The following is a 15,614-nucleotide window of genomic DNA, read 5'->3' on the forward strand; positions in this document are numbered from 1 at the left end:
CACGCGGCAGCCGCTCAGGGTTTTCAAGCAGCGCGCGCTCAGGGCACTGGCTCCGCCCCGGCGGGGGACTACAAGTCCCAGCATGCTCCGCGCGGGCGGGCAGGCAGCCCGCTAGGGCGCGAGCCCCGCCCCTGTGAGGCGGCTTGGCCCTGTTCGGCCCGGCCCCTTCTCCCGGCCCGGCCCGGCCTGGCCTGTTCCCTTTGCCCGGCCCCTTCTCCCGGCCCGGCCCGGCCTGGCCTTTGGTGCCGCCGTGGGGGCGGGCCCGGGGAGCGGTGGGGGCGGGTGTTTGGCTCCCCGGCCAAACGGATTCTGAATCCCGGTCGTTTGGGCACCGCTCTCGTGTCGGTTACCGGGAGTTTCACAGAACCCTGTTTGCATTTGAAGCCCTGCAGGAAAGGTAAGGGTTTCAGGAGAGCGTTTCCCCAGCCACAGATGCTGGGGAAAGGACTGCTGAGGGGACGTGGCGTTCAAGGCTAAACCGTGCCGCCGGCTACTAGCAGAGGGCGTGCAGCCAGTTCGAGCATCTGCAAAAACATTACAACACATGTCATACACGGCAGTAGATTCAGTGCTGTAGCACTGAGTTGGCACATCCCGTGCCAAATTTCAGTTCTGCTGTCTCTGTAACTTGTAGGAAAATGGGAAAACGTTGCTTCCTCACGTTGGAACTGACATGGGTGTGTTTGAAAGCTTAGTTTTGGCAATACTTCTTAATACCAATTTTCTATAACCACTAAGTTGCTAGTGCAGAAAATGACGGTCAATATCCTGGAAAGAATCTGTCATCTTAGCATTCAGTGTTTATTTTCAGTTCTTTGTTTTTATCCTTGCTGTCTGGTCACAGTATACAGAGAAGTTTTTCACTTAGTTGTTAACAAAAAAAACCCCACCAAAACCCAACAAAACCAGCAGAGAAAACACCACATAGGAGTAAGAATGTATTTGTGTCTGTTACTTTGTGACAATGTTTATGTGTAAAGAAGCTAAACACCTGTGTGTCTGGTCTATGTAGGGATATGAGTAAGGAGCTTAAATCCAGTAACCATTAGTTCATACTATTGCTGTAGCTCGTGTTCCGAATGACTCATTTTGAGATGAAAGTCATACTGAAAAACCTATTTTTGACAACATCACAATGATTGCTCCAGATCGGTTCAGATAGAGCAGAGCAGCCATGACATGCTGTTGCAGACAGCATATGGATAACCACAATGAACATGAAAAGTATAAACGTTAAGTATACTGGGATCAAAAGGCACCACAGAATTTTGGCTGGACAAAGGACTGAGTTGTGCAGCTAACCCAGCGAGTGGGGAGAGAGAGAGTGCATGCAGGTCACTTACTACAAAGGAAGAGGTGAGCGACATGTTACAGCAATGAAACTCTAGGGTTAATGTAAGGATTGATAGTCAAAGTTAGAAATTTAAATCTGTATTTACATACCAGTATAACTACTTTCATTTAAAAAAAACCCTGAACATCCATATCACATGCTGAAATTTCAAGTGGCGCACAAGGGAATTTTACAAGAATCTCCCAGCTACACACAAAAAGGCATACAAGTAACATTTTTGCTTCACAGATCTAGTTAATGTTTTGGGACATCTCATGCATGGGATTGAGTTCCTATTTAACCATCTCTTGCACTATCTCATTCTGCCTATTTGACACATTAAACACAGTAAACCATAGTCTGGTAGCCAACACATGGTTTACACATACCACAGGCTTGGACAACAAGGGATTCTACAGTGCCAACCTTAATTTCTTCCTATTGGCAATGCACATGTAGAAGTGTCTCAGACTGAGCTTACGCCTAATGTTTCTTTTCCTCAGGAAATATGTCTTCATGTATTGCTAAAGAGAACAAATGCAGTCTAGACACTGTAAAGAATGGGAGGAGAATTAGAACATAAGACAGACTATGCATGCAATACTGAATTATGCAGATTTTCTCTGCACTCATAAACCCCTGCATGTCTGGTTCATTTGTTGAGCTAGTACTCAGGTAAGACTGGAAAAAATACAAGGGTGTCTGCAAGTTTCCAGCTGCAAGTAGTGAGATCACTGGACCAGAAGTCTTGCCAACACTCTAAAATAAAAATAAAATAAAAATTACTACTGCACTGGAGTCAGTGTTTTTATTTACTGATTTTCTGAAATTAAAAAAGGAAGTGTGATGTTTAACTGCTTTATTATGCTGCTTTTAGTGGAGATCTGTGAAGCTGGTTATTGAATCCTGATTAGGGGACATGTCTGTCTCTATGAAGAGAGTTTGAGAAATCATGATATTGTCTTGGGACAGAGGAAAAGTCATAGAAATAAAGAGGAATCAAGTGCAGTACTTCACTTGAAATTTCACAGAATTTGAATATCTGATATGTTTGTAATTGCAAAAAGGAAACAACTTATTTCTATGTATAAACTTTTTTGTTCCTGAGCAACGTAATTGTACATGCCCCTCCAGGCCTCATAGAATAGCATAAACACCATAAATAACATAAATAAATCAATATTGCATAAATGAAACAACTAGTATGAATACAATAGCACAAATTCACTTTAGAGTACCATGAAAAGCTTTTTTTTTTTTTTTCTCCTCTGTTTCCTACACAAGTAGGAACCATCAGATGAGCTTACCCTTGTGTGATGTGTCTGACGTGTCCTGATGAGATCCTGCTCTCTCACTCCGAAAGGCCCAGCCAGACCTGGAAGTGAAGAAAACAGCTCTCCAGCAGTGGGCTGGTCAGAGCACACAGGTACATTTCCCACATCGGGGCCAGCACCACTCACGTTAGCCACAGCACAAGCCACCTGAGACGTTAGTACTGCAGTTCCACTGCAAAGATTCCAAGTTACAACTGAACAACAGATTGTCTGGAGTAAAATGACCAACAACTGACGAGTTTTCAGTTTGCAAGATGTGATAAAGCTGCTGCTTCTTGTTAGTTAATGCAAAGGTATGCTTGCTTAAATTAAAACAAAGTTAGCAGCGAGAAATGTAGCTAGGCCAATATCTACACATAACAGTTAATTTTTATGGTTGCCATCTGTATAGTTCTTTGACTCCGTTACACAGTTGACTCAGTCAGCCAGGCAGAAAAGCAATGTTTCCAGACAGTGGACAGTCAGGCTTAAATTCAATGCATTTTGAAAAAAGCACATCTCAATTGTAACTTCTTAAAATATTGTGTGTGCACTGAGAAATGCATAGAAATAATTTGGCCGTAGTGACAGCATAAGATGTTTTAAAGCTGAAAATATTGATTAAATTCCTCTTTAGTGAATCTTATTTCCCTCCATGATTCTACCTATATTTCACATGCTCCAGAAGTTTTAAATTCAATTGCAATTAGAATTCTATTTGGATTAGGATCACTTATCTTAAGACTATGTTCTTACATAAATTCTGACTTTTTTTTCCCCTCAAACTGCTGTGTTCATGGGGAGAACAGATAATCAGGGTAGACAATCTTATATATTCATATCATTCAAAGTGTCATATGCAATTCAATTAAATCTGCTTTTGACAGTTTTCCATAGATTACATTAAAAACAGTCATAAGGTGAGCCTCCAAATCAGAAGCATTGGAGCCAAGGAGCTTGTATTGAAGGAAGACAGCTACAGAATTCTTGCCCAGCTCAGATCTTCCTCTTTGATTCCTTAATCTGTAAGGGTGGGTGGATACCTTGGAGCTGAAGACTTAGCATGATATGCATTAACATTCAGTTTGTTACAAATGTCTTCAGCCTGATTATCTATGACCCACCTTCGTTACATCTCATAACTTTTGTAAGATCATAGAAGTTCTATATAATGGCTTTGTTGGTTTCAGCAGAGCTATCTTGACCTAAAACTGGCTAAAGATACTGGTCTTTAAGCTCAACAGTGTCTCTTGGAAGGAAGTAGTCAGATGATAATGCCTAATGGTGGACCTGGCAGTGCTAGGTTAATGGTTGGGCTTGATGATCCTAAAGGTCTTTTCCAAACTAAATGATTCTATCATTCTATAATACTTAGGTGAGTTATTCCTTTAAAGAAAACTGTAGTTTTGCAGTTTTGTTTCCCATAGACACCAGGTGAAACTGGGAAGTAGCACAGCACTGTGGTTAGTTACAGGACTAATAATAATATATGTAATCCTTTTTTTTTCACAAGTACCTTATGTGTCTGGAGAATTTGCTAAGACTAGAAATTACTGTGCCAAATCTCTGTTGTATGTTTTCCATTTTCCTGGGCAGTTTTGTCGTAGTGACTGGCTGAATACATTTCAATAGACCTGCAAATATAAAGTGTAGCAGAAACACTTTGTTTCCTTTACAATTGTTTTGAATCGTAATAAAAAAGAAGAGCTGTACAGAGTATAGCCCTGTTGACCCCTAATGGAAATGTAAGGTAGGTGCCCAAGATAAGTGTGCTGAAATACCTCTAGAACTGCTTCTTTCTCCATGCTGACTGTAGAGAGGAAATGGGATCACTAGGTCTGATGTAGACAACTAAACTTTACACAGCCAGGGTAAAGCAAAATAAATCTTGTCCTCCCTACTCACTGAAATGGACAAGGACATCTTACAGGTTTTTAGAAAACTTCCTTCCCTACATTGTCTGGTACAGCTGGAATTGGTTTCATGGGATAGATTAAAATACTTATATTTAAAAATATAAATTAAAATAACTAAAATACTTTAAAATAAAAAAAAAATGGCACTTTGCTGATGCTCACAATCAGAGCATCTTCTATGATAATAGTAGATCAGATGTCTGGTTTATAATATTTTTTCCAAAATTTCAGTGAATTCCCTAGTATTGCTACTATATTGTCTTCACTGCCTAAGAATGTGATCACTTTTATTTGAGAAAGTCTCTCTGGGAGTTAGTTGGACCATTTAATCAATTTGTTAGAGATCTGATTTCTTTCTGATGGGAAGCGGTGTTACATTTACTGCACCCTTTATCTGCCTTTTATTGAAATTCCCACTTATGGTCAGCAAATTTTCACACTTCTTTTAGCTTAGCTAAGAAGCCAGGCCTTAATAGCACATGCAAACTCATGTGCACACTTGAGAGAGGTCTAGAGCAAAACATTCTTAAAGCTATATACAGTAGCAGAGGAAATGTTTTTAAAAGCTCCTCATTTATCAGGAAAATATTGTAGCAATAATGTTAGTAAAGTCATTAAAAACCTGGATTATTTAGTCAATATTGCAACTGCCATCTGCTTCAGTCAGTCCAGGCCAAGAGCATGATTTATGTGAGTGGTGCCTCACTTATCAACTAATTCAGTTAAACTGGTAATGCTTTTTGCAGGCTTCAGCCCCTGACAGTTGTGGAAGGGAACAGAAGAAAAGCCATATTAATTTCCAGCATCAGAATCCCAGGTAACCTCATTAGGCTGATCACAGTTCCGATCTGTTTGCTGCTGAGTGAACACAGCTCTTGGATTCATTTTCCAGGGAAGAGATCTGTGAGGGTGATTCTGGCATTCCCCTCCTGTGCAGACCTTACTGCTTTGGTAAGGTGTGTGCCTATCAGCTTCATGAGAATGTGGTAGTGAAGGGAGCACAGCTCTGCCAGATAATACCTTGTGAAGCTCATTGAGCTGAGTAATGTTTGAAACGAATGCCTGTCAATAACATGCCTGTCTGGAGATGCCATGATCATCTGACCTTCTCTTTGTGTCCTGGGTTTTTCCAGTGATGGCAAAGAACCATTATGTGTTGCCAGTGAACAGCAAGAACAGGCTGCTCATAAGTCACCTAAATGGAAATGGGTGTAGGCATAGTTTATGTGACACCCTCCGCTCCTACTGCCAGTGAAAACCTCCTCTCTGCAATCATGGTGTGTTGCCAGCGTTTTGATTGGGTGGTCTGCTGCTTTGCTATGAGTTCTCTGAGTTTGCTTTGAGTGCTCAAGCAGTAATTCTCAGCTATGAGAAGGAGCACCCACAGCCAGTCCTCCTGATACTCGTCATAAAAAACAAATGTGTGTATCAGTGTCTAGGGGGAAGGCTGTCCACTTGTTCATGTTCCAAAAATCCTGAATAAGTGGGTAATTTATGTAAGAATGTTTAAATTGCTGTAGTGCCAGGCACAGACTCATTCTGGAGACTTCTCCTTAGTAAGAAGTGACAACCCTCTTTAGTTGCTAGTCACTGAGAAATAGCATTGCAGTAATATGGTAACCAGAAAGTGCGCTCTCATCTGCACCTGACACTGCTCTGCTTTGGGCCATTTTGCCAGAAAAGGAGAATAAAGCTGTGTCCTGCTTATGTCCCCATCCCTTCGGCTTGCTTCAGGATTGGTTTTCACTACAGGACAGTAGGTGAGACTGAAAACAGAACAGAGGACAAAACCATTTGAAAGATATTGAAGATAAAATGCTTTCCAACCCATTTTGCAGAAGGATGGATGGTCTGCTTAGATTTTTTTCCCCAAAAATTTATCAGCCCCCTGCTGGAATTTCATTACAATCCCTGCTTCCAAATTATTAATGGCTGAAGGGAGGGAGCAGGTGGGAGATCCTCTCTTGACTCCTCCGGCTGTGCTCCCTACCCTAAAATACAGGGTCTTCTCCCATCCCAGTGAGTCCACAGGGACCTCCAACATAGTGGGATGCACAAAGGACAGAGTCACCATGCCCAAGGGGGCAGGGACATGAGGGGGTCATGGCTGGCTCTCCTGGCTGAGGGCACATGCTTTTCTGCTTCAATCTCCACTTGTTTCTTAACAGATAACGCGTTTGGGACTTGCCTTTTTTCAGTCTGTACTTCTAAGGAGAGAAGACTTACATGCTTATGCCTCTTTCCTGAATGTGTATCTGCAATAAATGTTGAAGCTGTGGAGTTATTTTCATGTATTTTGACAAAGGGCTAGAAGCCTTGAAGATACTCTGTCCAATTCATGAAAGTGTGGAGAGGAGTAGAGTGGAATAGAGTAGAACATTTCAGTTGGAAAGGACCTACAACAATAATCTATTCCCTCTGCCTGACCAATTCAGGGCTGACTGAAAGTTAAAGTGTGTTGTTAAGGGCATTGTCCAAATGTCTCCGAAACACTGACAGGCTTAGGGTGTCAACCAGCTCTCTAGGAAGCCTGTTCCAGTGTTTGACCACACTCTCTCTAAAGAAATAATTCCTGATGTCCAGTCTAAACCTCCCCTGATGTAGCTTGGAACCATTCCCATGGGTCCTATCACTGGATACCAGGGAGAATCGCTCAGTAGCTCCCTCTCCACCTCCCCTCCTCAGGAAGCTGGAGAGAACAGTGAGGTCGCCCCTCAGCCTCCTTTGCTTCAAACCAGGCAAGCCCAAAGTCCCTAGCTGCTCCTCACAAGATATTCCTTCCAGCTCTTCCACCAGCTTTGTTGCCCTCCTCTGGATGCATTCAAGGACCTTCACACTCTTCTTAAATTGCAGGGCCCAGGACTGCACACAGGACTCAAGGTGAGGCTGCACCGACGCTGAATACAGCCGGATAATCACCTCTTCTGACCAGCTGTGATGCTGCGTTCATGCACCCCAGGGTGCAGTTTGCCCTCTCTGCTGACCCATGCTGAGCCTGCTGTCAACCAGCACCCCCAGACCCTTTTCTGTGGGCTGCTTGCCAGCCACTCCTCTCCCAGTTTGTGCTGGTGCCCAGCATTACTCCATGGCAGCATATAGAGCTTAGCCTTTGGTTCATGCCATGGAGTGCCCTGGGTCTTGCTGCCCTGATCATGCAAACGTATGTACCGCAATTTACAGATCCCTGTCAGTGCAAGCTTTCCTTTGAATGAAAGCTGCAGAAAGGGGTGATCCTGGGGCACTCTTTGGTCTCCTCTAGCTGTAAGGTTGACATGTGTGCAGGGAATATACCTAGACCTGTAAAACCTGCTTTTTGGAAGCAGGCTGTTGTCTGTTTTTCTCCTACTAAAGGAAATGGTTTCCCTCTCACCTGGGAATCAGGAAGATACAGGGGGGAAAGGTATGTGTGTGTGTGTCAAGAAATGAGCCTTCATTAACTCTGTTGCTAACAGAACTACTTTTCTCCTGCCCCTGCTTGCCTGTTACATAAATGCATTTTGCCCTCCAGTGGTATTTTCTGTCTACAGCTGTAACCCGTGATTAAATCAAACTATGTCCAGTAAAGAACAGTCTTGCAGGCCTCTAAGGGAAATTCAGCTGTGCATGGATGCAGCACAGGTGGCTCAGTAAGTGGCAGTCCTGCCTGCTTATTAATCAACCAACACATAATCTGAATTAAAAGAATGTTGTTCTCATATCCAGGTAACAGATTTTTTTAAGGTGGAACCATTAGCCTGTGTAGATTGCAAGCAGAATAATGGTACAGTGATTATTTACACTTTACCTAATGATTTTCTCTTCAGAAGAAATAGGATATAAGTGGTGGCAAGAAAAGAGGTTGTGGAATAATCACATATTGCTATCTTGCACCTAATGAGTTTCTTTTCCATAATCATAAAGACGATTTTCAGGTGGTTTTGGTAATATATTTAATTTCTCTCTCTAGGGCTACAAGGAGGCCTTTAAGCTACAGACCTGGGGTCTGCTCCTACAGTTACCATTTAAATTGCCATGTTTAGCTGTTTGCTGCTTTTGCATAGGCTCCACAAAATTCACAAATTTTCCACTTAGGGACTAGTCTTACCCATTTATAAACAGATGTGTTAGTGACAGGATGTAGGTTTGGTAAAAGATTTGTATTATCTGGATTCATAAGTGGTACCATGAGAAGTATGCTGAGCAGCATTCACTCTGATGTGTAAGAATTATATTAGCTAACAGAGTTAATTGTTGCTAGTTATTGAAAATCTTTGTGAAGCTCAGCTGTATTAGTTTTATTTATTTGACAGTGTATATTGATGTGTTCCTCCTTTCTTACTAATCTGTAGCTTACCAAAACTCAGGTAGCCTAAACAGGGATCATAAATTATATCAAAGAAGTTAAAGCAGATGACCAGCTGTAACAGAATGAAACAAGCCATGGAAGCTTCCAGTCAATAGTATGGATCAGCATAATGATTCAGTAACCAGTCTACCTTCCAGAGTGCTAAGGGGTATGTAACACATCTACTCCAGTTCTTGTTATTAACTAGCAGCTGATTCACCAGCCATGTTATTCTCCTTCAGAGAACAACAATTTCCAGGAAGGCAGAAAAGCAAATGCCTGAGGCAGTTACTGCTTCAGCTATGTCAGTCTAATCTATTCCTGTGTTTGTCAGTAGCCTCAGATCCTCACACAAGTCCACTACAGTGCCTTGTCTTGATAGCTTGGGCTGTTATGGATGTATGAAAACAGAGGAAAATGCAGTCTTCCTTGGTCTTTATGATACAGAAGAGGCATGAACAAGTTCTAGTTCAAATTGCTATTTACCTTCATAGCAGACTTTTCTTGTATGCATTGTCATTATGAGGATGTGTGAGCCACAGACATAACAACCAGTGACTAACTGTCTCCCTGAAACTTTAAATGCTTCTCTAATCACCCAGCTCTGATTGCATTAATTTTGAGTAGCCATAAACCCCAATGTCTTCCTGGGGCTAACAGCATATGGACACAACGTTTGTATAATGCATTCATGCTGTGAAATCTCCCTTGACAGTCTTGTTACTCATCAGAGGTTTGTCAGTGCTAAGGTAGGGATGTATGGGAGAATTAAGCTAGGGAGGAGTGTTATGGTTATTTGTAGTACAATCCCAAATCCACACAAAGCACCGCTGAGGTTTGTGAGATTTGTCAAAGCAAGACTAAGTAGCTCAGGGCCTAGCGGCAATTTTTACTTCTTTTTTCAAAATTTACCACATACGTGTCATCAAAAAGCATTTTCCTCAGTTCATATGCAAAGATCTAGGTATGTATATTTGCAGCAATAGTTTGCAGCTACAGCAACTGCATACTGACAAGTGGTACATGCATGCAGGAATATTACCTGTAACATTCACAGAATCCTGCGGGTTCAGTGTGTTTCTAGAGGTACTAGAATGTTAACCCCTCTGTCTGCATGTAAGGTCCCAATATTTTTTTTTTAATTGGGGTTGTGTGTAAATGTTTTAATTTTTAGAAGGAATACCCTTTTATAAAAAAAACACATAGAAGTAATTATTTTATGATATTTTTGCATAACTATCTGTAGAAGCTTAATAGGAACCTAGTTCATAATTTACTCTACAATGAGAAGCCTGAAATAAGATGTGGAAAAGAGGTGCATTTTTAAAATCAGCTGAACCAGTTTACAGTGATTAATACCCATGTATTGCCTATTTGATCTTTAAGAAAATATTGAAACAGACAGACAGTACATCCAATTTTCACAGCCTGTTCTGCACTCCTTACTGAAAATAATGCAAAGTGATACATAGTGAGAAGCAGAATGGGATCCTGCCAGTCAGTGACGTGTAGCTGTGAGCTGCTGCAGATCAGTACCAAAGTAAGCGAGAACATCAGGAAAAGAGATCATGCTATGCTGGGACATGGGTGCAAAACTGAATAAGCATCATGGAAGTCTGGATTTTGTTTGACTTTTGCATTTGACTCTACTTGGTTCATTCATTGTGAAAAAAAATCCAGTAGTCTGCCCCATCTCCCTCTACCTTTCTTTCATGCCTTTGTTCCTTATTAGAAATTGCCATATTCCCTCCATTCTTCACATTGAGATCCTTCACCTCCTTCCTGTATTCCAAAGGACACCCCTGTCCCCACCCTGCCAATCTGTCCTTTAGTCTTTATTTTTCAACTCGGAGGTCTTTTCAGTTTGCAGTCTCCAGTTGTTTCAGTCCTTTTCTCTGCCAGGCATAGCTTGGAATGATTCTGAGTTGAAAGAATGTATTTTCTTGTCGCGACGGAGGGAAGACACAGTCACTCAATATGAGTGATCAGCAGACTTCGTTTATTGTACCTTACAGTCACTTTTTATGCCTTGTTATAATTAGCTCATACATATTACAAAAGTTAAGCTCATTATTGGTTAGTTGCCTAAATACCAAGCCCACCCCTAGTTTCTCTTCTGTAGTTTTCTGTTCCCACCTGCAACATTCTTTTCCCACCGAAATCTTCCTGTTATTGTGTAACAAAAACAGCCAAAGACAGTGTATTTTTCTTTACTTCAGATAAGCTGAGAGTGATGTGCATTTTTGTCCAGCCAGCTGGACTATGTCTATGAGACCTTTTTTCAGCTAGCCAGTTATCCACATTTTCTTAGCCAGGAAGAGATAAGAGATGGCTTCAAATGCTTAGATGGCTGTGCACACAAACAGATCGTAGAACCATAGAATGGTTTGGGTTGGAAGGGACCTTAAAGACCATCTAGCTCCCACCCCCTGCCATGGGCAGGGACACCTGCCACTAGACCAGGTTGCTCCCAGCCCTGTCCAGCCTGGCCTTGGACACTGCCAGGGATGGGGCATCCACGGCTGCTCTGGGCAGCCTGTGCCAGCGCCTCACCACCCTCACAGTAAAGAACTTCTTCCTAGCATCTAATCTAAATGTACCCTCTTTCAGTTTGAAACTGTTACCTCTTGTATCCTATCACCTTTCCTACAGTGAACTGTCAGAAGAATTCCTAGACTTCCCCCAGAAGACCCCAAAAAACAAAACCAGAATTACAGCACTCATTTTTGCCATTAGGCCTCAAACCCCTCTGCATTACCAGTTTTGCTGCCTTTACTGATTATGTTACTATTTGAAGCTTACCTTTGGTGCTTGCTGCTTGTGTCAAGTTTTTTTAATCTCTAGAAACATACGTCAGTTTACAGAACAAAAGCATGATAAGCTTCTACCATACCAGTGAATATTTTTTTTCCCATTTGTGATCCTTCATTGTGAAATTATACAGGTGCAGATTAAGGCTCGGTGCCACGTGGCTGTTTGGCTGAGCCTGGCCTCTAGAGACCTCCAGGCCAAGTGACATGGTCAGTTCAGTTTCAGTTTCGAACGGGCAGAGGCAGGAGGAACTCTCTCTCCCTTTCTTTGCAGGCAAATCTTCAAATAGTCCTGCAGGATTACTACCAGTTTAAACCATTGTGGAGTTATCTACAATCAACAGTGAGCTTGGAGCCTGTTACAGTTACTTTGTGCCGTATGCACGTGGACCTCACCCTTGTGCTGAAGAAGACAGGTAGATTTTCTAGTACTTTCCTTCTAGCTGCAGGTGCTTCTGTGCTTTTCTGAACACTATCCCTTTGAGCTAAAATCCTTTGGAAAAGTCCGTTTCACCATGATGAAGCCCAGAATAGCAGTTCTAGCCTGTATTACTGTGACTTAACATTTTTCCTCTGTGTCCCCAAAACTCTTTAAACCAGCCTGGGGGTCATCGAGCTCCTCCAGACTCTCCCAAGTCTGCCCAGAGCCTGAGCTGTGCCAGTTTGGCAATTACACAAAGCTCTCTGTCCATATATCTTTAAAGCGTGCTCTAGTAGTGTTAACAGCTTGATTCAGTCATTAACAAAAAATTGCAAAAAGCCAAGCCAACTGCTGCAGGTGACAGCAATCAATTTGGTAGGGTGGAAAGGGACAGCTGTGTCCTTGTATTTAAGGGGAGAGCCTGAGGCAAAGGAAACCTGAGTCCTGCTGAGGCAGGTGAGGAGCACCTGGGAGTTGGTGCTGTTGATTTATATAACTTGGTGCTGGGCCTTGTTCCTTGACTTAGACACTCTGTGTGTGCAGTCTGCTTTTCCAAGAAAAGGGATTTTGAATAATGCTTGAAAATCGTCCTTTCCCCCACATTTCTGGTAATGCAAATGGAGAACTAGCAGATGAATATTTGTGCCTCAGGGAAACCTAGGGAAGCATGAACTAACCAAGGACTTGGAGAAAAGCTTGTTTTAAACCAGTAGCTCAAGTAAAAGGACCCCTTAACTGAAAGGTCAAAAAGAAACTAAAAAAGCTGTTAGTCATGCTCTGCAGGAAAACTGTAGATTAGATTCTCAGGGATCAGATTCCAGTTCACAGACTTTTGCAGGACTTTCACCCCAGAAAGAAGTCAGGAAGATAGATGTTTGCTTTTCATGCACAGGTTCCTCAGTGCGGATCAGCTCAGTAGACAGCAGAGGTTGCCTCTAAAAAGCCAGCAGGATTCCCTCGTAGTGGGAAAAGAATATCTTGCTACATTATTTGGGTGAAATTGCCCTCTTCTTTTCTTAGAGTAGGTGGCTGATGGGAGGGTGCTTCCGTACGGCACCTTGCCTTCTCAGTCTTACTGCCTGCTCTCAGGCCAGATGTTGTGGACAGATTCTTGCAGATCTTCAGTTCTTTCTTACTCTTCCCCCTTGTCTGCTCCTCCTATCCTCTGCATTTCTGCAGGTGATGTAATGTTAGGGGCAGGACAGACAACAGGGCAGCCTGCCTCACCTGCAAGTGCATCTGTTTACATATTCCTCATCTGGCCTATATTAAGGGGTTGGAAGTTAAAAGTATCCTTTTATGATTCTGCTCTTCATTGACTTTATTCACCCATTTTACATCTGTCCAACACAGTTACACTCAAGACTCTGATCTTTCTAGGGATGTAATATCTTCAAACCAGAAAGCACTGTCAGCATCTTGCTGAATTCCAGCTTTCCAAAAAATGGCAGAGTTAGCCGAGGCTTAAAAATATCATAGTTCTGTTGAAGAGAATAGTCACTCCTTATTGCACTCACTGGTACCTATCTGTAATGCTATTAGATTAACTCGGCCTGGAGCATAGCTAGAGACAGAGCTTGGAAGCACTCAGTTTTTGTTGTCTGCTAGAGAAGCCCAGTGCTAGCCTGAGCTGCTATAGCCTCTAGTTTCTATAAACATGTGGATATTTCACAAAGGTCAATGAGATACAGATGTTACAGCAAATTTTGTTAAAATTTTCTTACATTTCAGAGGTGGAAAAAAGGGAGGCTTTGGTGGGAGAAAATTATATCAAGTATTTTTCTGGGATCTAGTGATTCTCTGGGATCAGATAGAATGATCAAATAGTGTTTGTGCTTTCTGCGAAAATGAAGGAGGCCCAGTAACCTCCCATTTCCCTTGCTCTGTTATTCTGGGAGAATCTTCTCTTTTGGAAACACTGCATCAGTTACATCTAACCATACTAAGTGCCCTGTTCATTTTTGTTTCTCATATAACTACTTTCTTCTTTGTGTGACAGGGAATAAAAACAGGTTAATCAGTTACTGGTTATTCCAGCAGCAGCTGAACAGTCTCTTATGTGTTCCCAGCTGTAAGTAATCTAAAATCTGTCTTTTGCTTTTATGTAGGTACTGATATATTCCATATTGCCAAGCCTTCCAGCAGCAAATGAAGAATATGACTTTGTTCTTCATTTCCATTATATATTTGCTTTTGAAAGCCACTGGCACCAAAGAGGTTATATTTGGTCACAATAATTTCACAGAATATCAAGTGGGTAACATGAACCTGATTCTCTCTGTCCCACATGGTGGGTCAATGGAACCCAAAGACATCCCTGATCGAGAAGCTGCCTGTTTGGATGCAAACACATCCTCTTGTATCTTCTCTCATAAGTGTCCGCCTGGAAGTAATCAAAATTATAAGAAATGCAAAGTGTCTACCAACCAAGACAGGTATACTATAGAAGTGGCTCAGGCTCTTGCTGAAGAAATTAATGAAATTACTGATGGCTTCTTCCCACATATTGTTATAAACCACCTACAGAGGTTCAAGATGGATGCTAACAGGGAAAAGGAAGAAGCCTCCTTTGGAATTCCCCAAGCAGAACAGTCCTGGGAAGAGTATATGGGATTTTTGACCACTGCAAAATCACAGATGACAGGGGGCCTGATTCTGGATATCCATGGACAAGCACATCCTGAACGGTGGATAGAACTAGGTTACACACTTCCAAAAACTTCCCTTAACTCAGGTGTCTTTTCTGCATCAAGTTCCTCAATTAGCTATCTAGCCAGTCAGCTAGTCAATGTGTCTTCTGAGAATTTAGTTGCAGGGAACAGAAGTTTGGGTAAATATATTGAAGAACAAAATAACAGTTATGTTTGCGTGCCTTCTCCGTCCAATCCTAGCCCAAATAACGGGAGCTATTATAGTGGTGGATATATAACAAAGACTTTTGGTTCCCGTAGTTCTGGTACTGTTGATGCCATTCAGCTTGAACTACCCCAGTGGGTGAGGGCAGCTGAAGAACGTCACAGATTTTGTAAAGCACTGGCAAGGGCTGTAATGAAATTCTGGCAAACTAACTACTGCAGCCAGTACAACCATGAATTTCTGCCGTGCTGAAAGAGGCTGTTTGGTTAAGATACCTTTCCGTAATACAGCTATGATCTGGAACAACTGATACACCTGGAACATGTAAGCCTGCAATATAACTGTGGATGCTGGTGGAAAGACACTAACCTGCAAAGAAATACAGAGCCATCGACATAGAGAAAATCCACAGCTAATACCAACAAATCATTTAACACACAGCGTTGTGCTCAATACAGCATCGAAAAGACTGCTTGAAGATGGGTGGATGTATTTGGAAGTATCACTTGCCTGGTATGCTTCTCTGTGCTCAATTTCTTTCCGGTAGCATCCTTTTTTCTTTAGCACACAATAAACAAGTATTCTTCTAATTAATTCCTTGCAGTGCAGTGCCTTAGTAGATTATCTTTTGAAAGAAATGA

The 15,614-nt window shown here is 42.1% G+C and overlaps 1 protein-coding gene across 10 annotated transcripts; it reads left to right on the forward strand.

Moving 5' to 3' along the window:
- Window positions 1-198: 198 nt before the first annotated feature.
- LOC106112612 (uncharacterized) lies at window positions 199-15,567 on the forward strand. 10 transcript variants are annotated; one of them, XM_055810970.1, is made up of 6 exons: window positions 199-397; window positions 2,621-2,759; window positions 5,309-5,379; window positions 7,416-7,442; window positions 11,971-12,112; window positions 14,226-15,567. In XM_055810970.1, exon 6 carries the CDS (start codon window positions 14,266-14,268, stop codon window positions 15,223-15,225), a length of 960 nt encoding a protein of 319 aa, XP_055666945.1. In that variant the 5' UTR covers window positions 199-397; window positions 2,621-2,759; window positions 5,309-5,379; window positions 7,416-7,442; window positions 11,971-12,112; window positions 14,226-14,265; the 3' UTR covers window positions 15,226-15,567. The 10 variants fall into 10 exon arrangements, with proteins under 10 accessions (XP_055666945.1, XP_055666941.1, XP_055666942.1 ...); XM_055810966.1 differs by lacking the exon at window positions 7,416-7,442 and adding an exon at window positions 8,090-8,188; XM_055810967.1 differs by lacking the exons at window positions 5,309-5,379; window positions 7,416-7,442 and adding exons at window positions 8,090-8,188; window positions 8,891-9,055.
- Window positions 15,568-15,614: the final 47 nt, after the last annotated feature.

Source organism: Falco peregrinus, chromosome 7 (genome assembly GCF_023634155.1).
Source record: "Falco peregrinus isolate bFalPer1 chromosome 7, bFalPer1.pri, whole genome shotgun sequence".
Classification (NCBI taxonomy): domain Eukaryota; kingdom Metazoa; phylum Chordata; class Aves; order Falconiformes; family Falconidae; genus Falco; species Falco peregrinus.

Coding starts and splice junctions, on each gene's coding strand:
- LOC106112612 (XM_055810970.1), top strand. CDS start 14,266: ATGAAGAATATGACTTTGTTCTTCATTTCCATTATATATTTGCTTTTG.